Source organism: Camponotus vicinus, unplaced genomic scaffold, assembly GCF_025532165.1.
Source record: "Camponotus vicinus isolate PSW18456_S1 unplaced genomic scaffold, iyCamVici1.0 SCAF_2, whole genome shotgun sequence".
NCBI classification, from domain to species: Eukaryota; Metazoa; Arthropoda; class Insecta; order Hymenoptera; family Formicidae; genus Camponotus; species Camponotus vicinus.
The window spans coordinates 25,711,366-25,735,343 of record NW_028141956.1 but is presented as its reverse complement, the minus strand read 5'-3'; the positions used below and the strand labels follow the sequence as shown (position 1 = coordinate 25,735,343).

General features: G+C 34.6%; 1 protein-coding gene across 6 annotated transcripts in view; it reads left to right on the top strand.

Annotated features, from left to right (window-relative positions):
• The window catches only part of LOC145966959 (puratrophin-1), a 285,937-nt gene that overhangs the window by 150,196 nt on the left and 111,763 nt on the right, over positions 1-23,978 (top strand). For all 6 annotated transcript variants that reach the window (XM_083091423.1, XM_083091421.1, XM_083091422.1 and 3 more), the window contains 2 exons: positions 464-1,436; positions 22,280-22,369. In XM_083091423.1, coding sequence (XP_082947549.1) covers positions 464-1,436; positions 22,280-22,369 — 1,063 coding nt within the window. The remainder of the gene's footprint in view (positions 1-463; positions 1,437-22,279; positions 22,370-23,978) is intronic.

The window sequence follows — 23,978 nt, the reverse complement described above, 5'->3', positions numbered from 1 at the left end:
TTCGAGTGATCGATCCTCGGCATAAATATCATACCAGTCATTGCATACGCGGATTACAGGCACGTAATGGGACGCGCGTTATTAGATGTCCGTTTAAGCCTCCCCCTCAGGCAATAAAAGACATGTCTCTTTAAGAACGCCGAGGCGACATTGTCACGCTTATAACATTTTTCCGTTCTTAGAATTGTGCTGAACAAGCCGGTTTACCGCGACGATAAATTATAGCTAATTTTTTTTATTTATTCAGAATCCTATTAGTTAGCGAAAAATCATTTAATAGTTTAAACTGTGGGAAACTATTGCTATTTTAACATTTTTATTATAGGGAAAGAATTAACTTCAAGTTAAAATTTTAAACAATTTATAGTCAAGAATTTTTTGATGTAATATTTGACGTAAATTGTGCTAATTACCTGCTAACAAGCAAAATAGGTAAAATAAAGTTATGTACTGCTGTTCGCAGATAGCAGTAGTCTGGCGAACCACGTCGATGAGGGCTCCGGGGATCTTAGGTTGGGATCGTGAGGACGAGTTCATGGACTGGCGGGAATTGACCAACAAGGGTCAGCCGAGCTCGTCAGCAGGTACGACGAGCGCGAATCTCGGCGGGGCGCAGTCCTCTGGCGTGATGAAGGCCACCAGTCGTCCGCGCCGAAGATCGCGCGAGGATGCTCGTCCAAGGACACGCGAGACCAGCAGCGCTGAACACCGTCGAGAGGAGGCCAGATCGATCGACAGGCTCGAACACCAATCTTGTCGTGAGAATCGCACGATCGGCAAATCCGGTCACACCAACACGGTGATGAAGTCCAAGTCCGCATCCAGCGTCGACGCTTGGAAGGAGGATCTCGACGGCGAACTCGATCGAGGTTCGAGTCGCAGGACGCATTCCAAGAACTCCTCTAGTCCCACTGGCGACGAGAGTCGCGTCAAAGTGAAGCGGTGCGCCAACGTCGTCTCCTCTACAGTGATGGAAAAGTGGAAGGAGAGCAGCAGGTGCGAGACGCGCAGCAGATCGATCGCGCCGAAAGATCTGAAGAGCCCGTTGCAATTTGAAGAAAGCATTCTGTGGCAAGACAGCTTCGGCGCTAACGATTCGCCGAAAGATCTCGAGGACAGATTACGGAACGTAGGTGGTCCAGGTGACGTCAGTGACGAAGATTTGCCGGCGTACATAGGCAGTCTGCTTGTCACCGTCGAGAGAAAGATCGAGAGAGTCTCCCTCGATGATATGACGTTCCCTTGTCCAGCGTGTAGGAATATAGACACGGATGATCCGCTGTTAGGCTGCAGATGCGCTGGCGATGACGAGGATAACTGCGACTGTTCTTCCTCTCTACTCGTCTCACGGAAAGAACAATCCGCGAAGAGCTTCGAAGTGGCAGGAATCAAGCATATCGATAGTGACGACGAAGAGGAAGTTCGGATGGGATTTGGTAAGTAATCATCAGTGTTTTGAATCTTTGAATTCTATTTTACATGGACTTTATGTGAAATAATAATGAGAATTTTTTACGCATCGAATTCTCGATTTTGTTTTTAAGTGATTTAAATAACAATTTAATTCTATTTTTTAAATAATGAAATATTATTCTCTCACACAAATAGTATCTTTATTTAAAAAAGTAAATTCTTTTATTCGTATGATTTATTAACGAATAGTCGAGAGGGAGTTCACAGATGCAAAGTTTCATTTCCGGAACCGCGGTTTATCGGGCGTATGCGGTTTGTGAAAACCCGCGAATGATTTTTGCCAAGCCAGCGCGCTCAGCTGCTCGCATTCGATGAACCCTCTTATGCACCGAGACGCACGTGTGTGCGTGCGTGTATGATTTAGCGGCAACTAAACTCGCGCGGCGCGTCGAACTTGAAATTCTGGTCGAAGTACGGCGTAGGCGGCATACCTTGTAAAGTGGCTACTTCATGTCATGCCGTCTATCGAAAAATTCGAATGCTACTTGTGCACCGAATCGGCGTTGCTTGCACTTCGTTTGTAGCGGTGTGAAAAAGTTCCGCAGCGAGACTCCAATGCGTGTGAATAGAATCGTTGTGTACTAGTGATGTTATATTCCGATATGCATGTGCTCGCGTGACATGCAAATACGCGCCTTTACAGCCCGAAGCTGCGACAAAATTTATGATGGAAATATTTCCTGCTGAATAAAATACCGAAAAGCCGCAACGTGTGTTTAACAGAGCCTTCCATGTTAATTCGTAATTTATACCGCAATAATATAACATATATACGACTTCTCACATGTGGATGTAGTTAATTAGGTTTTGAGAACACAAATGTGTTAATTTTTTATTTACAAAAAAACGTCAACTATTATTTTCAGTTATTATTTAACAAGATTGTTTTTTTAATTGATAGATAACAATGTTCATAAAAAGATGGATTTGGAAAAAAATATGTTTACGATATTTCAACCGTCTTTCCACCCTAATTTTATTTAACTGCATTTTATTTTACTTTTTTGCATTTATTAATCATTTAATTAATCTTTAAAAAGATATATGCTGTTTTATTTTAGAATTGCAATCAAACAATTAAAGCCGAATAATACAGCTTCTTATTTAAATCGGTCGAGAATCTCTCTCTCTCTTTCTGTCGGTGCAGTAAATTTTCAAGTCATGTGTCACAATCCGGGTTTAATCCGTCTCCCCGGGGCATCGTTAACGAGCGATGACTCTCGCGTCGGCGACGCAGGCGTAATTGTAACGGACGAGTATGCAAATTGTCGGCGCGCTCGCTTGTCACTCGATCTTTCGTCGTGGAACTCGCCAAACGAATCACTCGCGGGCCCGGACGGGCCGAGTCGGACCGGACTTTAAAGTCTCTCGCGGCTCTTGCCGATCTCCTTTCGCGTCCTCCCACGCTCGTCTCGGCGCGCCTCTTTGGTAACTGCCGCGCCGACAGGTTTGCAAAGTCAAGAGCCTTTATCCGAAACGTCGCCACGTCGGCGGCGTCGACGTAAAAGTGAGCCTACAGTATTCGTCGTTCCGTTACGGGACATTTTACACAGTGCCGCGTAATTTTTGTCACCTTACAAGCGGATGCTTTATTCTTAATGTTCTCAATTATAAATCTATCTCTTTCTCGTTTGTCACGTGCAAATACAGTTTATATAATTGTTATTTGAGTTATAATTGTCATTTTTAAATTAATTTATAGACATATTTTGAACTGTGATTTTTTAAATATAATTTAACAACGTAATTTAATAAATAAATATCAAGAATAAAAAACAGTTTCATGCGAAAATATATAGGAAATTATATGAACATGAAAATCACATAATCTTCGCAATCACTTTATAATAAATTCAGATTTTTTCTCGATAAATACTAGCTCGTTTATGAACAAATTTAATAAATATTTATTATTCGCTTAGAAGTCGCAATTTTAATGTTTTCATAATATATTACGATGGTTTGAATAAAAAAAATACAAAAAACTTGATCGAGACATGATTCTATAAAAAACACGTAACATTATGTTATAAAGAATATAATTCTTCCTATTAAAATGGAATTCATTGAATGAATTGAACACTCTGAATGATCAAGATTTCTCCCTTTTCCTGCGGAATGGAAAACGAGAATATTATGTTACAATACCATGTCGATTATACTCATCGTAGGAATGACTCGCGTAAAACGCGCGAGTAATCATCGTAACAATTATTTTTTAGTTCGCGGCTTCCTAAGTCTCTCCACACACGCGGCAAAGGCGAACCGCAAATACCGCGGACCGTTGCGTACTATTACGACCGAATCGCGCGTCCGTTACGGCTTGCAATTGGCAGCTCCGGTATATATGCTCGAACACGTTTCCTGACTTTTCTGCGGCTGGTGTGCCGGACGTGTGTCAGCGATGTTTATATTCGCGGTGCAAGAGGCGAGCGACCTGCTCCGACAGTGAATGAACGGAGTAACGAACTCGTCAATGAGTATTCGTGCTAATGACATACGGCAACAAAGCGGCGATTTTTCTGCAGCGTTGAGAGCAAACCGTCGTAAAAAAAAGTTAGCGAGGAATCGAGATACATTTATGAACAATGTTTATCGGATATAATCGATTTTTCGTAATTTAATTGTTTAAATAAATTAGATTTTGCGTAAATGAATTAATATCAAGCGAATAAAAACACTGGAAATATTAAATTAAATTTTATAATGAAGATGCGGATTTCAATACAACACAAATTATTTCGATCAAAACAATTTAGCTTAGGATTTCTCGTCAAATAAATAGATTCTATATCAATAAATGCGAAGAAAATGTTTTTAGACGAAAGAAAAAAATATAAGTAATAAATCAAAACTATCAAGAAGAAAATACATATATTAAATATTAAATAACTTATCAATATATGAAAATATATTTATATCTCTTTGATAGTTTTAATTTATTACTTATATTTATAGAGAAAATATATTAAAATGTACTTCCATTTTAGTTGGTTTTTTCTCGATTGTCAAAGTGAGAGATGAGAAAATATTCTTTCGCACGCAGATATGATACATGCTTCGGAGCCTGTAAATAAGATAAATAATGAATGAATTAAGATAGTCGTGATAGTGACTAATAACGGTACAGCATCAATAATTCTATCTATATTTCCCTATCTCTATTTTGGCATCCGATGATCAAGTACCGAGAACCGGTCGTTATTCTTATTCTCGCTCGGAACGTCCGTTTTGTTGTCATCGTTTCGTAACCTGCAAAGCCGACATGGTTACACTTATGGCACACCATTGCCACACGATCGGACATGACTTTGCGCCGGTTGTCGTGTTCATTAGCATGTGGACATCTCATTGACGGCAGCTCGGTCTCGTCAGGCGCGACCCACTCGTTTTCGCGCCCAGGTTTGTCGGCATGAACCGCAGAACATAATCTGCCCGTTGTGGGATATAAATGCCAATGCCCACACTCGAGGGTAAGAGAGGAGAATACCATCGAGAATGAGTTACAGCGCGTGACAGCGCGGAATGCATTCGATTTAGCTTCCTTCGACCTCAGCTCGAAGACCGTGGAAAAATAAAAGGAAAAATTTACTACCCCTTGAATGTTCTTTGAGAAAATTGATCGTCTTTATAAAATGACTTTTTTCCCATTGAATTCCATTTGCGATAGCAGATTTATTGGAAGTTTGCCATTTCTACAATACCAGAGATTGATGTTACGAGATTATTGGGAAACTCTCACATTTTCACATCCTTCTTCCAAGTTCAACAACCTTATTCGATACGCCGTGACATGTGTTTTCTGCCTCGCAATTCGTATACAAGTCTCTGGAAACTGTTTTCATTCGCGAATATTTCTCTCCCGAGTTATGTCTACGGTTATTCATGATACGCATTTTCCCAGTCTAGACGGAAATATTCGCGACTCGCGGAAATTCTTTGAACGCGTTGCTCTCCGCGAGAGATTCACAAGAAACAATCTCGTATCGCGGCGGTTAATTCTCAGACAGTCGACAAGACACGAGCAGGAAGAATGCGGCGAGTTATCTAGCGTTGTCGCGACTGACCCAAGAAAATCATCGACTTTAACAACGGCAATAACCGCAAAGCATACTCTTCGTATCGGCAGAAACGATGAGCAAGAGTAGCGAGGCGAAAGGAAGTTGAGAAGAAATTCTCTTCCATTCTTAAAATGGAACTAGAAAATGCTCTTTCTCACTATCTTCTAATTCATCTCTATTTTTTTCTTAGAGGGCACGAATATAATGTAATCATTATTATATCTAACTAATATCTCTAGAAAAATATTACGAAGATGCTATAAAATTCTCTATAAACTTTATTTATATATAATGAAAATAAAATAAAATCATCAATATCTTTATTTTAATCTTTTCCTTTTATATCTATTGAATGTTATTCAAATTATATAAAAATGTAAAAAAAGTTATTTTAAAAATTTGACGATTATTCGAAAATTAATAATAATATAAAATTAATGATAAATTGATAATAATATTCTTTTCTCGCTTATAGCAAAATGAATGACTGGCCTACTTTTTATTGCTTATATATTATCTACATTTATAATTTAAATTTAAAATGTTTAGCTGGAAAACAGTTAATCGGTCAATTTTATTTAATGATTAAAATCATTTAAATTAGCTGGAATGAGTCTTATCAATTAGCTAAATGAGCTCAATTTAATCAAAACGTGCTTTTGCAATAACGGTAATTATAGTTGCTGAGCAACGCTGAGCTCCTCGTAGCATGGTTTAGAGTCATAGGTTCTCGCGCGAAAGCGAGAAATAGCACGAAATATAAATAGGTGTTAACGATCAGCTGATATCGATGCGGCGTCATTTTTTCACAGGGGATTATTATACTCTGAAGAGAAACTACCGAAGATGCAACTTAGTTCGTCCATTTTATTGTTTCTCGCGCTCCATCGCGGAATTTTATTGCTCGGTGTCGTTGGAGGCATGTGAAAGCTAGTAAATTTTATGGGACTCGCTATCGAGATGTACTTATCGAATGACCGACCATTCTCACGCTTTTTCTTCCCGTAAAGAGAATGTCGGAGTCTCTGAAGCCGCCGATGTTTAAAAGAGTTTTTCTATCATTGCCACTGATTGTCTTATTAATTTATTGGTCGCGTTATTAACCTTTACTCATATAAAAAATTGTCTTTTTTGTGAAATATATTCCTGTTGGAATATATTATCTTGGAATTCTTACAATTTATAATATTTTGCATTGAAAGAAATATTATCGAATATACTTTATGTCAAATTGATGATAACATGTGAAGCTACTTATTTAGTAAAATTATGTCTTTTTATACTATGATTTTATTTGCAACATTTACAAACATGCACTTCCTTTTTCTCTTGTCAAATTGCCACCTTTTCTATTTTATTACTTGATCGCGACTTATGATATTTTTTGTCTAACGCGACTTTACAGGATAAGGGGAATAAACAAGGAATCGTGAGGTATCGCTGCGAGTTTCTGCACTGCCATCGTGCATATCTGGAGGTTTTGCGCTCGGACTAAAGCGTTTCGGAGCAGACGAGCGACCCATGTTGCGCGCGAGTTGATTGAACGTCTCCCGAGCACACGGACCGGCTATACTTAGTAGCTCATTGATCGTCCCCACTGCGGCCCTCAATCATATCTACTTAAGCGGGAATCAAGCGGCTTCCACAATGGAGGCTGTTCACCTCTCGCGGTCGTTCGACGCGCTACATCACGTCGGGTGTAGAACGAGAAAGCGAATCATCATTCGTTCGGACAATCCGTACTTCCCGATTACACTCATCGTGTCGAATCCCGCGGGATCGCTTGTTTGTACGAACTAACAGAATGATTGCCAGCCGTTTGCCCGAGACTGTACTTGCCTATCGAGACGATTATCGATTTTTCGTTTCTTACGCAATTCAATTATGGTGCAAGACAATTCGATTAATTCCGAGTTTTATTACGCTTGTCAACGATGATTGAGTTGAATGAGCTTCGCTTCACGGCAGTCATTTGTTGTAAATGTCGTCTTTTAGATCATTACCATGATGTTTTCTATTAGATTATTGCTGATTATAAGCTTTGGAAAAATTGCAATTATTATAATTCAAATATAATTTAAATATTATAATTAAAATTTTAAATTTTAATATAATTAAAAAATTTAATATGATAAATTCTTAAATTAATCCTAAATATATGACTTCTGTCATTGTTTTAATTAAAAAAAAATCTGATATAAAAAAGAAATATATAAAAAAATCTCATTCATTAATTTTTTTAAAATTATCTTCATGTGAGGGAAACATTTAATAATATATAAAAAATAATAAATAAAATATATATATAATAAATAAATGATCTTACGTATATCTTAAATTCTAAAACTCTATGTAGATTAACATTATTAAAATACGTGATAATATTAATAATATATAAAAAGTAAATGCATAGAATAGTCTTTTCTACATTTCTTGGAATAAAACTGCGGAATATTATTTAGAAAAATTTATTTTGCATATTCCTAAAATTTTTGATTTTCTAAAAATTCTTTTTAATGTCAAATCTTTGATTATCATCGTTCCGTCTACTTTCACAAAATTCCCGTATTATCAATTGTCAAAGTGCATCCTGGATCGTGGAAAGGGAAGTTGTCGCTATTAATCATAATGCAGATAGTGATCAAATTGCCATCACACACGACATCGTAAAATCTGGTAGCGCAGCCGCCGGTAGATCTTTTGATCCGACCGTGAATAAAACGATCTTCAACGAGCCGAATAAATGCCGTCACATTACACGGCCCATTACGCCATGATGTTATTTACAAACGCCGCGTATACTATAGAAAATAAAGAACAACGCAGCGGAAGTCCATTAGACGCTTCCTCTTATTAATACGCGGCCTCCTGTGTGCGGGGTCTTTTTTGCACGGAAAAAATCTCTTACCTGATTGGCATCAGCCATAATATGCACGTGTAAAAAATGTTTACAACGTTTACGAATAGAATGAAATGTTATAGTCAGTATTCAGCGCGGGATATATTACATGTGTGACATAATTTTTATAATTTTATACTACATGTGTGTGAGAGACATAATTTTTATTATTTTTCTTATTGTTTATTTTATGTACTTTTTATGTGCATATTGCTTTCGATAATTTTCATGCAAATGTATATGTATACAAATAAATTACGAGTTAATATAGAGGTGTGGGTGTGATTAATATTAAAATATTTCAAATTTTAGGCTTATTTTGTTTTTTGTTATAAAATTATTGTGGATTTGTTGAATAAAATTTATATTACGCGTTTTTTTAATAGAAAATATTTTATTTAAAAAAATAAGTAAATAAAAATTATATTTAAAGTAACAAAATTTCGATCTTTTCGAAAAAGAAGACTTGTAGAGAAATATTTGATAAATCTATTTCAACCAGACATAAATCATGGCAGAAAAACTATCTGGAATATATTTGAAACTTAATTGCGAAATCTACAATTTACTCATTAAATTAGTCGAGATAAAATGAGATAAAATTTATGTAACTATAAAACAGTTATTATAAGATAACAAACGAAGAAATATGGAAGATTGAGCTTCTAGATTATAAAACTTGTAATTTTAGACGTAATTAGGAATGTGATCAGAAAATTACATGTAAGTTTGTACAGTAATTAGTCTCTCTCTATATTCGCAAAGGAAGATTATTCAGTAAATTATTGTGAAGAAATCAATGTGCAGAAAGATTCCCAAGATTGGAAGCCAACTCTTGAATAGATCGTTTCCAGTTTCCATTTGTGACATTAACTATTTCCGTTAGCAGTCGGTTGCACTAGATTTCATTGTCAATTCAATTTCTTGAACCTGACCGATTTATCTCGCGATAAATCTTATTGTATTATTTTTCAATCGAAAATATCGATCTTTTCAGGTCATATTGAGAATTTAATTGCAACGCTACATTGTTTATATTGATTGTATATTTTTTGTTAATTATTAAACGATAAACAATATTTATAATAAGAGATTTTCTTAAAAATAATAAATTAAATTAATTTCATATATTTATGTAAATAATAAAATATTAGCATGAATCAAATTACAAATAAAATAAAATAATTGATTTATAGAAAAAATATATACATAGTTAATTAAATAATATTTATATATCTATATCAAAACAAAATTTTCAAAATTAATTTCATGCATTATTTTTATAAAATAAATATCTTATTTATGGGTAACGATTCAAGTTGCAATATTTATTTATTTGTGACGCTTCGTGCATTTCACATTAAGCTTTATGCAGAGGAATATATGATAACACAATAACGTTTTATTCAATTATACCACGATATATAAGACTGTACTCCGTATAAGGATCGTAAACAGTTTCTAATACATACACGGCGAATTTCTATGGCAGTAGAATCACGAAGAGATTGCAAGAAGGAAATCGCAAAGTCCAAGAAAACGCACAGACTAAAAGATTAAGACCACCCAACGAGCTATAGTATCTGATTTACCGGATTTGACAAGGACATCGTTTATCATAATATTCTAAGTAACTGTTTAGCGAATTATGCGCATGACTATCGTATAAAGATCATGTGGTGTTTTGTCCAAAAGATTTAAATAGAAATATGTTTCTCTTCTTATTTGAATTAAACTAATAGTTAGAAATTTGAATCAATTTTTATTACGACGAAATATAAATTATGCATATTTAAAGACTGTGTATTATTATTTCATGCACAGTTTGAAAGATAGTTCTAAGTTTCACTCGTTAATCGCATAAATCGCAGCGATTATAAATGAAGCTATTAATTATTATAACTTATTATGAATAAGATTTTTATTACGCATGGCGTTTCGAAAGAAATTATTTTGTTCATACGTATGTGAGAAAAAATTAATTTACATATTTTTTTACAAATAACATTTTTTGCTAAAATATATTGTAACATGTAAATTTTAAATTAACAAGTGTGTTCACCAAAGTTAAATATTTGTAATTACTTCTTTTAATGAATTTACTGAATAATATTCCTTTATGGGGCGATTATGGAGAGAGACTAATTTACTGCATAAACTTATATATAATTTTCTGATCATTCCTATTTAGATTTAAAATTATGCATTTCGCACTAGATAATGGATTTATGAAATATTATATATTTATTTGTATTATTTTTATTATTTTATATAACTTGAATATTATATATTATATTTTTGATAAATTTTTAAAATATAGTAATTTTATAAGAATACAAATTACATATGTACTTATTATGTATTTAAATATTGAGCACATTTTATAAAAATAAATAATACAAATATACACACACATTTGATTGTTGTTACTGTTAATTTATTTGTTTTATTATTATAGTAAATTAAAATTTTTATATACTATCAATCCAAAAAAACTTTAATTTATCTGTACTTTTTTACACATGCTATCTTTTTATACATACAAAATTACTTTCATAAATCCATTACTCTTAAAAAATCATAAAGTAAAAATAAATTTATCACTCACCAATATGATGTAAAAATAAATAGACAATCTCAGTAGAGATGTGGTACACGTTGTAATCTGTAAAATATAAATATATATTCAAATTGTATGTAAAACAATCTAAAATAATTCATATCTCAGAAAACAATTATTACACGCAAATTTAAATTTTTTATTTATTATTTCTTCTTAAATCTTTGATATCAAAATTACATAAATCTTGAAAAAAAATTTAGTTTCTATAGAACATAATAAAAATTTAATATTCTTATATAAATAAGTTAAATAATTATAAATCTTATTATAGAAATATTACGTATGCGCATGTGCGCGTGTATAATATAATAAATAAAATATATTATCATCGCAGAGATAAATAGACAATTTTACAACTAACAATAAAAGAAGTAAATAAATTATATGGATTACTCACTCTCTTTCGCAGTTGTTGATCTCGGTCTCCTTCTTCTCTTTTGTTCACTTTTTATTGTTCCTTCACGGCACTTGCACGATGTTCGTGAAAACATTGTCAATTATAACCGCGTAAGCACTAATCAATAACATATAATTATGCGATATTTTGCACGATATTCCCGTTAATCACACGCGACGCGCAATTTTATTATATTGCGATGGAAAAAAACAATTCAAAAATTACGACTCGAATGTCACTAAAAAAAAAGCGCGGTTAAATTTACGCACTAATATCGCTGTGTGTGTGTGACAATATTACTTTTGTTTGTAATGAATAGATACGCTCGTATCTTAGGGCATTTTTCCTATTTCGCCTTTATTATATATAAATAGATAAAAATATAAACAGTTAATGTTAATGTAATATAATCCACGGATTGCGATACTCGAAAAAATATGGTTGGATTTGCCGAACGTTTCACGCACACACACGTACGACAGATTTCGATCGAATAAATCTCGCGAACTGCGCACTTTGCCAAATTACAATGATATACAAACGCTATATTTATGTAGTACGTGAAGGATAAATACTATTTACAATTGTCTCTTGTAATTAATCTCACCTTTGCTTCACTTAAAATCGATCTACTGTACCCGCGACATTTTGCTAGTGACCAGAAAGTTTAACTGAATCTAACCGACAGAGAAGATGAGTTGACTTCACTCCGATACTACGCGAGTCAAATTAACTACTAGTTAAGACACCAGGAATCGTTAGAAAATATATATAATTAAAATTTAATATCGTAAATATACAATCGATATTCAAGAAATAAAAATCCAAGAAATAAAAAAATGAGAGAGAAAAAATATATATATACACAAATATTATTAGTAGTAAATATATGTTTCGTTATTTGAAGTCAATGAAATTTTTCAAATTTTTAAAATGCGAGCGTATACTATTTATCATAAGATAAAAATGTATACTATTTATCATTAACAAATTATACAGATTTGCAATTATCAATCGCGTAACAATTGTAAAAATATCCGCGCATTCCGAATATAATATAACACACGGAGCGACGAGTGTCGAGTGACAAAAAAACACAGCGGTACGTAAATTCCAGCGCGCATTGTTTTTATGTGGCCTTGTCATCTGTGACGTCACAAGATGCGCGGTAACAAGGTCGCAGTAGCCCGCTGGATTTACGTCTCGCCGCGTTGTTTTCATTTATACTCGAGCGGGCAACGGTGTCGATCGCTCTGTGTGTGATGTTATATTACTCTTCGGAATACGAATATTTCCTACGATTGTTACAATCGACGATTACGAATCTCATAATTGATCGACTCTCGTGATAAGTAAGTGTATGCTCGCATCTTAAAGTGACAAGAGCGTCTCGGTGACGGCTTTAATTCAAGTAAGGTTAAAGCACGATATATATATTAGTAAATACGTATATTTCGCGGGATTTATGCCTTGGGTTATTTATTATACTTGATGTTTAATTTCGATTATATATTTTCGAGATTCTTCGTGTTTAACTAGTAAGTAATTACTTTTAATTAGTAGTTAATTTGACTCGCGTAGTATCGGAGTGAAGTCGACTCATTTTCTCTGTCGGTTAGATTAGGTTAGGTTTCCGGTCACTAGCAAAATGTCGCGGGTACAATACGGATCGATTTTAAGTGAAGCAAAGGTGATTAATTAGAAGAGATAATTGTTAATAATATTTATCATTCGCGTACCACATAAATATAGTGTTCGCATATCATTGTAACTTATCAAGGTGCGTATTTCGCGATTTTATTTGATCGAAATCTGTCGTATGTACGTGTGCGTGAAATGTTAGGCAAATCCAACCATATTTTTTCGAGTTTTGCAATCCGCGGATTATATTACATTAACCTATTTTTATCCACTTATATATTATAATAACGAAATAGAGTGAAAATGTCCTAAGATGCGAGTGTATATGTTCGTTAGAAACGAAAGTAATATTGTCTCACACACAGCGATATTAGTGCGTAAATTTAACCGCGTTTTTCTCGAGTATCAACCGAGTCGTAGCTTTCGAATTGTTTTTCTCCGTTGCAATATGATAAACTTGCTCGTCGCGTGTGATTAACGGGAGTGTCGTGTAAAATGTCGCGTAATCATTGTTGATTAATATGTGCGCGATCGTAATTAATTGTATTTTCACGAGTGTCGTGCGAGTGCCATGAAGGAACAAAAAAATAAACGAAGAGGAAGAGGAAGAGGCAGCGAGTAACAACTAATTCTGTGAGTAATCTAAATCATTTATTTAATTTATTATTTATCATAGTTTCTGCATCTTTGATTTTCTTCTAATATTTTTCAAGATGAAATGTTGTGTAAATTAATGTAATATAAATATTGTATAAATGTGAGGAAAAATGCAATATATTTTAGTTGTGCAAACTGTCAGTTAATTGTTAATTATTCAAAATCAATGTAGATAAAATAATATTTAAAATATTTAAGTATAAAATTTTGTTTTAGAAATTTTCATTTAAGCTTATATAAATAACTATATGCTAGAAAAAAAATTGTCGCAAATTTTAACAGTATATTACTATGATAATTTTTATATTGAAATTCTTGAATATTAACATTAACTTATTGTAATGCACAGCATAATCTAATAGGTTTAGCTTTCAAGAGAAAAATAATATTATTATAGCACAATTTTTTTTTAATATCAGGTATTAAATTATTATATCTATAAAAATTATTATATCTATAAAAACATTGTAATATAATTATATTTTTTCCTTTAATCTGTTTTTATTTCAAGTAAATTTTTCGTGCGTTAACTTGATATGAAATATGATCATGTCTCTGATATTCGTTGATGGTCAAAACATTTCGTAGGATTTTTCTAATGTTAAAATTGTTGGCGGTCTTGTTCTTGTACAATCCTGAGTACTAAATAAAAAACGACGAGAAAATGTTGAGAGATCATAGGCACGCGGAAACATTGCGCCAGACCACAAGACGTTGCGAATAGAAACGTTTAAATTGCAAACGGCGCATCGTAAAGCGAGGGTATCCAATCAACCTTTACTTACAAGTCAATCGAGTCGTCAGTCCGCGACACCTATCACCTTATGCTAATAAAGGCGGTTTCGTCTCCACAAATAGGTTCGTACTGCCGTCGAAGATGAACCTGCGAAGATTATTAAACTCTTAGAATTCTCAGACGACTGATGCGTGACATTTGAAAGACTCGAGAGAATCTATAATGCACTGCATACTATAATACATACCATGCAAATTCCAAACGTGTATTCATATATTCATTTGCTTTTATATTTATATCAACACACTAATCGAAACTCATCAAATATAATAACTCGTCAAAAATAATAACAGTGTATATAGATTACTGATCAGGGAAAATGAATATAGAATGAATAGCTTATTTAAATAATCAATTTATTGTAAATATCTTATACATATATATAATAAATTAGTATTTGTGAAATAACTACAAATTTAATTAAATATGTTGATTTTAAAATTGAGATAAAATGCTTAATTTTGCATCTATAAAATAGATTTGCTAGTACGTGATAAATATAAGGAGAGAATCAATATTAGAATATTTTATTTTAAAAATAATATATATACAGTATTAATATTCATCTGATAAAAAATATTTACGAAATATTTTACATTAAAAATAATATTGCCAATAGCAACCCGAATCCTGTTATTTGTCGGTTAATTTGATTCATTTCTTTAGTAATTGCATAATAAGCAAAACGCGCCATAAAATCTCTAGAGAATCGTCTTTGAGTCGCAACACGTTGCTAATCTGCATTCAAATGACTTGACTCGTTGACATATTGCGTGTAATTTACTTAATTCGCATGCAAAAGAAGATATCATGTTTATATAAATTTTTTATATATTTTATGGAGCGAGTAGTTTGAAAGAAAAATTGTCTAGAAAAGAATATTAATTAAAAAAATTTTAAATAAAAAGAAAATTTAAAATAAAAAGAAGAGTATATATTAATTAAAATTAAAATAAGAAAGCTTGACGGTACAAATAGAATCAGGTTCAGAGTGAATGATTCGGCGAGTAATGCCTCAGGTCTCGCAGCAATTTCGCGTTGAGAATTCGCAGGATGATACACTGTGTCTAGTACAGCGACAATAAATCGGTGGACGAAGATTTATGATAGTGGGAGTGGTTTTGGACTTGATGCGTTAACATGCATTAACCCAAATACAAGAGCATCCACCGCGGGCAAAACGAGACCAAGTGTTTTTCCGTTCTCGTGCTTTGGACCGGTCTGCAGCTTGATTGATCCTTGAAGTAGATTGGTCGCGTGCGAAGAACGAGGTACCATATAAAATGAAGCGATTAGGGACACATCGCGCACTCAACCGAGTTAAGGAAAAACCGAAAAACCGGCCGATACACTTTAACTCGCGCGTCGCGTAAAAATAGCGGGTGGATTTTGTTACGGCGTTTTTCAACCCTCTACTCCTAATAATCCCGTATCGTGATAACCGTCGGCCGATGTGCTCGAAGAAAGGTCGCTAAATAAAATTATCGCGCACCGCTTGATTGCGCTTTCGCGGTATAAATTATAACGTTAAATCGCGTGCTAGCGCACGTCGAATCGCGTGGAAGTTAAAGGCTAAAAACTGGGATTAAACTGACCCAACGCTAATGTGATTAATCTGCTTAAGTCATGGGAAATAGTATTATCTTGGAGATAATAATTATTAGTTTGACGTCAAGTCACGCTATCTTTATTAGATTAAGAGTGCGGCTGTATTATTAATATAATTTTATATTAAAATTTTAATTCAATATTAATTTTATATAAATTTTATATAAGTACTTAATAAATATATATTAGATGCAGACATAGTAGATACATATATACATATATTCATACATACATATATATATAATAATTTAAAAAATTGTTGCACATATATTTTGAAGGCGCATTTATTTTAAAAAATCGGTATAAAATTTATTTGGAAAGAAAAATATTTAATTAACAATTGCCAAAAACTAACTGTAACATTTTTTGTAGTTTATATTTTTTTGCAAAATAATAAAAAATACAAAAGTACTTTATTAAAATATTTATAATTAAATAAATCATAATAAATCATAATAATAGCATGAAAGTATAATAAAGTTTGATTAATTATAAAAATATTTTATTAAAATATATTCATGATTAATTGAACTTTATTGTGCTTCCATGCTATTATTATGATTTAAAAATAAACAATTATCTTGTTTTTTCTGAAAAATGCGATTAATATTTATTTTACAATGGATACGATGTACTCTTGGGTGATGCAATTGGTTTTTCTTTCCAATCATTAATCGGCAACGAAAATTTTAGAATGATAGATGTAAAATGTTACCGACTTTTCTCCGCAATAAAATTTATAGATCTCGCAAATCTTCAAATTGCTAGCCGCAAAGTCGACAGTAATCAATGATGGACAATTATTATAGTGTAAAAGACGGCTTCTCTCTTTACCTCATTTTTTAGAAGCTTGTTGTGGTAGTTGAGTTTAGATACAACGAACAATATTCGATTACACATCGGTAATCTTGATTATCTTGTCATTGTATCATCCTTATATTTTATTTCTCTCTTTCATTTTCTTTTTTTCTTTTTGTCCATTTAATTCGTTTATCAATGATCTCAGATTCGAGAGAAGAAAGCTCGTACAAAACTTATCTGTTCAAGTGAATTCCAACATTACACAAATTGTAATGTCAGAAAATTATTTCTCGCTAATACATTTATCATTTGTCTCGATGATTATTTTCTACGTGTCATTTATACACATGATTATGTCCATCGACATTCATCTGCTCTAATTAATAGCAATAGTTTTCTATTGCTTCAATTTTGCTAGCATCAAGTTTTTTTCTGAATTAGATATGTTATTTAAAACTTAATTAAATGAATTGCATAACGCGTCTATACCAAAACAAGTTGAGCGGAAGTTATACGATATGACAGCTTTTAATTTAACACTCGATTCAGACGCGTAATCTCTTTTAATCGCTTTTACTATTAACAGAGGTATAATTGCGATTTTCTATCGCAAATCACTTGGACATTTACTGCTTTGCACGCTCTCTCACATGATGCCATCGTGTTCTCTTCCGCGAAATCCCGCTCGAAATGCCTGGTTCTCGTCCGTATAAATTTGTTTACTCTAAATTATGGCTCTAATAGATACAGTCGCGTGTCTCTCGATCATTTCTTCGTCGATGCATCGAACAAAGAAAGCGCATTATCTCCGAACGGAGGCGGTTGGCCTCATCAGCTGTTTCCCTCGCGTGATAACCGGCAATTTCGAGCGAGTTGTATCGATCAGCGCCGATTTGTTAGCGCGGATTATCTGCCAATGAATTTGAAATCTTGTCCGTTTTGACAGCCACGAGGAATTAGAAACCCTGTCTGAACAAAGCGAAAGTACGGCGGCGGCGGATTCGCGACGGTAGCTAAACGCAATTTGCATAAATAATATCCACTGATCTATCAGCGATAATTGCGTCCCGCTTATTACCCTGAAAGACGTGAATTTTCCGTAATTATAATTATTATCGGCGATTAACTTCACGTATAATTGTTAGGGTCGCTACACGATAATAACCTCGTGTTACATTCTTTCTCCCTCTGTCTCTATCACGCTAAATAAATATAATTATGCAGGCGGAAGAACGACGCCATTTATTATCATGAAAAATCAAGGAAAACATCAGCATTATTTTTACAACTACTCGTATCATCACTGCGTTGTATCTTCGTAATAAAATGGATATATGTATGATCGAACATGATTTATGGTTTGATAAAATAATAATAATGTACTAACTGTACTTGCCCTAACGGAAGTTCCTATCTCGAGAAATAAAATGATACAGACTTCCGTTAATTCAGGGATAGGGGAGCGGTATTTTATATTGTAATCAACTATGCAGAAAGGGAACATTAATTGTTATTTTAGATATCGCGTATGATGATGTATATTATTTTTTTATCACTATCGGAACAGAGTCATGTACATAAAACTCCGGTGACAATTTGATTTATTCAATTAATAATAATTATTAATTGTTACAAAATCAACTAATTGATAATATTAATGATAAATTTGAATAAAATATGTAACTCAATAAAAACAAATATATAAAACTTACAAGTATTAAAAGTAAGAATTATGATACTCTCTTTATTTCTGATATTCTATAGATAAGTTTCTAATTATTTCAAACATTCCAAGTGATGAAACTAAAGAGAGGATAAGAAATATCGACAAATAAATCTCTCTGCAACATTTATACGGCGCGTATATCATTTCATTGGATCCAAAGAGCATTATTACGTAAATGCTTGACCATTAATTCGAAGATAAGAGCGCGATGAAGATTTACGTATTTATTCAAATAACTTCTCGTCTTCGCAGTCTTCTGCAGAAGCAGGCGATAAAGCAGAGAAAGAAAGCAGAGGAGGGAAGAAGTCCTGCGTACGCGTTTTTTTTGCAGACCCGTCGGAATGATCGACGAGTTCTTCGGAGAACCGTCGTCGATAAATCACCGATAATCGCGGTTTTTTTTTTCTCGCAGGCGCGTCTTAAGCGCGGCTGTCTTCGTTTTCACTGTTGCGTCGACACAGACAAGAGGGTTTTTGATGGTGCTGATATATTAGGTTCATTGTCTCGCGAAATGCACGCGCTCATCGACGTCATTAACTGCGTAATTAACACCCTCCCTTCCCCCTCCCCTCGACTCCCCATTCCTCCGCGTAATGAGTCCGAGCGTGAAAATTTGCATGCGAATCTCACTAAGGCTGCCGACATACCGCAAATCGCATTCGCCAAGTTATTCTTCCCTCCGAGCTATTCATACACATACAGTCGTGTGACTGCACCTGGCAAGCTAAACTGGGTCGCGTGTCGCGCCAATCATCGTCATTTCGCAAATATAAGAATAATGTCCGATTGTACTTTCGATGCGGAATGTCGATAACGGGCCGATTGTCATTCAGTTATGCGAAAAAAACGATATTAGTTATTGATTGTCGATTGAATACAGTCTACGGTAGAATAATTCCGGAATAGATAGCCATACGAGGAGAGGTAGGTAGCCAGTCATTGCGGATTCCCCAGTAATTGCCGCGGCGATATGCATGAGTAGTTAGTATAACGTCATGACGATTGATTGGAATTGTTCCTCGTTTAACAACGCTTTAGTGAATGTTTTATTACGTTCTTTGTTCAGGATGTCTGTCTCTACCTCAAAAATCAATGAGTACGTACTTTGGAATTACCTTTTCAAACAATCTAAAGAATTTATCCTGAAAATAGCAACAATTATATAATTATTAAATATATAATTTTATAATCAAATATATATAATTAAATATATAAATATATAATTATATAATCAAATATATAATTCCAATCAAATTTATAATTCCAATCAATTAAATATATAAATAATTATCGATGTTAAAAATTTCTTCAAGTCTTATGTGTTACATTATTATTACATGTATGTATTTTATATACAATATCTTAATTATATAATACTAGGAATAAAAATTAATAGTTTGATGATATTGAGACATAAATAATTATTGACTCACAAATAATTGATAATTAAAAAATTTTGCGATTTAAGAGATGCTTCAGAAATGCAAACAAGTAAAACGATCTTATATTTCAATTAATTTTAAGTGGAATTTTTATTTGATCAAAGTCTCAATCTCCTTCGTATCATACAACTTTTGCCAGCAATTTCAGAAATCGCGTCCATGATACAACTTATTTCATTTGCATATGTTGCGAACCGGTCCTCGCGCGTTTCGCGTGGCATTCGCGAAAGATATGTTTCCATTGGAACAAACATGGTCCATCGTCACTTCTCGTATTCACGGTGAATACCAATCGATCGTATCTTCGGGCACATTTAAACTACCTAAGCACACAGGCTTTTATCGGTTTAAGGTCGCGGATGGCAATCGCGTCGTCTCGATTTCGCGATCAATTTACTTAATAAAAGCGGGGACGTGCGATAAAGTCGAGCTGTCGCGAGAGACTGTGCTCGAACCTGCAATTAGCATTCGCGGTGAAATAATCTTATAATCGCTTAATAAGCGTCTGTGTGCAAATAGCGGCCGCTAATTGGATACGTGCAGCGGTGTCGCGTGGCCGACGATTAGCACGAAGTGCATAGAAGAGCTTCCCAATATGATGATCGTCGTTGTCACGATACTCTCTAGGAAAACTTACCGTAACCGGTTTAACGACCGCCAGTAAACGTCCACAGGTGTAAACGACAAACTTCTTCCGCGCGTTTCGCGGAGAATCGCTTATTTTAATAATGCGTGAGTGGTGTCAGCGTTATTGAAATCTACGATTACGCCGATCTCCAGAAGATGGAAAGAAGAAGAGAGAGAGAAGGAGAAAGAGAAAATGCGAACTAATCAGCGTTGAGATTTACGCTTGATTAAATTTTCCTCGAGAACTTTGCATAAGTGAATGCGCGCCTTGACGAGAGAGACGCCGCTCATACTTACTTTCGATTATTTCTGCGCCGTCATGAATGAGACGTCCGGTATTCGCGCCTCGCTACTCGCGGTAGTAACGCTATTTAAAACTGCCGACGTGAGATACATATTATTCGACGCGTTAGTCTCGGAGGTAGAAAGTGCTTCGTCGAGAGCGCGAGATGCATCGCGATGCATACGCTCGAGGAGATGAGAACGTACGCGCGCATTTTGCCGTTTAGCTTCGCCAGTCCCCCTGGCAGGAGGTGATGAGGGTTAAAAGGTGGAATTAGAGGGGGGCTTTTCAAGCAAAGGTCAAGCTCGCGGGCCGGCACAGTCCGAGTTTCGTTTCCTTGCATGCGTGCACGTGCGTCACGTATGTACATACGTGTTCGTTATCGTGCCACCGATATACACGCGCGTTTCGCATCGCGATTAATCGATAAATGAGCTTGGTTTCGGTAGCGAGGGGCGCATCTTGGATCGATCTTGTGAAATGGAGATTAATCGGAGAAACGATTAATGGATCGATGAAGCAAATTATTCACTGTAGAGATATGTATGTTTTTCTTTAATAGTGCAGCGTGACATGCATGTTTGCCTAATAAAAGAAATTAAAATTTGAATTAATATATCAAAATTAAGTAATTAATATTGCTTAATATTTTTATATTTAATATTTAATTATAGAGATATGTTGTAGAATTTTTTTTATGAAGCCAGACTTTTTAAATTTTTGCATATTCAGTTTTTTATAAAAAGACTGAGCTTTTTGTAAGAAGATTAAAGTGCCTGCAGGTACATTAAATAATTAGTAATTGCTCCAACAAAAATTTAAATTAAAGTGCTAAAGCAAAGTTGTAAGAAAAAAAAATAAAAAAATAAACTTTTTTTTTTCAAGTCTCATTTTATGTTTGATATATAATACACACTTTTGCAATTTGAATAAAATAACAGAAACGCTATTGACAACAATTACCCAAATCATGAATTAAAACGCTTGATTAAATTAAATAATTAAAATCGCTTTGTCAGTCATTAGTTGTCAATTTATTACAAGGGAGGATTTCTCGATCTCTTTATTAACAGACATCCGTCCATCTGTCAATTTTATGGACATCACGGTTAAATTACCTATTGTTGTATGTGTGTATTGTTGTATGCTTATGCTGGTATTCAAAGTTTAATTGTCAAATTAAAATTCAATATCTTCGTTAACAAAGATGCGGGTGTAATGAGATTCTTCATATTCTTGTTTCAGGAACCAAAAAGCGAGTCGACGAAGTAGCATTGCCGAGGACTATTCACGACTTGCCGGAGCGCGTTCTCACGTGTGGCCTGTCACTTCCCGGTAAGTTGTAAAACATAAAATTCTTTTTAAGAAATATGCAAAAAAGTTTTGCAATAAAAATAATCTCATAATTTGACAATAAGAAAAATCGTAATATAAATCGTTGAAACTCTCGTCAAGACAAAGAAATAATTAATTTAAAATTATAATCTCCATTTTTTTCTATGATAAATCTTATTTGTCAAATATTTATTTGAGATATTCGTTCGCAAGTGTGAAAGAAATATAAGATTTATACAATAAAAATAACCATAATTTGACAATAAAAAGGATCGTAATATAAATCGTCGAAACTCTTGTTAAGAAGACGAAAGAATTCAAAATCATCTTCAATTTTTTATGATATGAATCTTAATACATAAATCATAAGTTGTCAAATATTTATCCGAGATCTACACATTCACACGCAAGTGAAAGTCGCTGATTTAAAGAGATATCGTTTAAGAGTGAAATAACGCTCTTAGATTGTCATCTTTGAACGCTTTCGGTGCGATGGTCGGCTGACGCTTTTGTCGTAAGCCTTTGTCTCGCGTTACCGTGCTCCACATAGGGACACGCAATGGCAGAAACACGCGACCCTGGCGTTGCGTCGCGGAAGATAACAACGCGCGGTGACCGCGTAGGAGTATGCGGAAGCTGGGACACACCCACCACGTAGGGCTCTTAAGCTCGGTCGATTCACACGCCCCCGCATCTTCTGCCCGTTCCGTGCATCTATTTACGTACTTGGTCGGATACTCTCTTCTCCCTAGAGAGCAGATCCCCCTCCCCCTCCCCCTCCTCTCCGCCGCGATTCCGCCTTCTCGAGTACCGCCATTCTCTCTCGACCGTTCTCCTTGCCTTTCGTCCCGCTTTGTCCCTTTCTCTCCCTTTCCGTGAGGCTCAGCTGGCCAGATCCGCGGATGTCTAACTGTATTCCCGTAGTTGGCGCAGTTGTTACTCTCTGTCGTCGATTAGCGCACGGCAGGAAGAAGGTAGTCGTTGGACGGTACTTGAGGAGTCTGACCGAAGATTAACCCGCGAGCGTTCGCGTCACGAAACACACGCTTTGTGTATGTATGTGTTTTAAATTACCATAGAAAATATATAATGATCGTCTGGGATGTTTTAAATAGGCGTGTATATTTTAGAAAGCTGAAAATTCAGCGAGACAAAAAGAATTTTTCGCAGGAGAGGATACTCGTATACAGAATATAAATAGCGTTTCTCAATTGAAATTTTATGCACCGCGATAAATTACAAGATCTATCTGCTACTGTCGAACAAATAATATGTCCGAGTATTGTTTTATCTTACCAGCACAACGGTTATCGTAACATTATCTCGTAATAATAGGCCCACGAGAGGTGATATCAATCTACAAAGATCGATTAAAGGCAATATTTGCGATACTACGAGGAAGGAAATCACTTTATCGAACTTTACTTTGGATCGAATAAATCAGCCTCTTTTTTCGGCGTTTTCGACATCGGCGTTGTTCGTGTAACAGTCACCTCTTACGAGACGGCGTTCTGCAACGGTAACCGGGTGAAAGGGAAAAGCGCACTCTCGGCCGCTTTAATTACAACCGAGTGTGGGATATGCGCGACTCTTTTGTGTCTCGATTAAA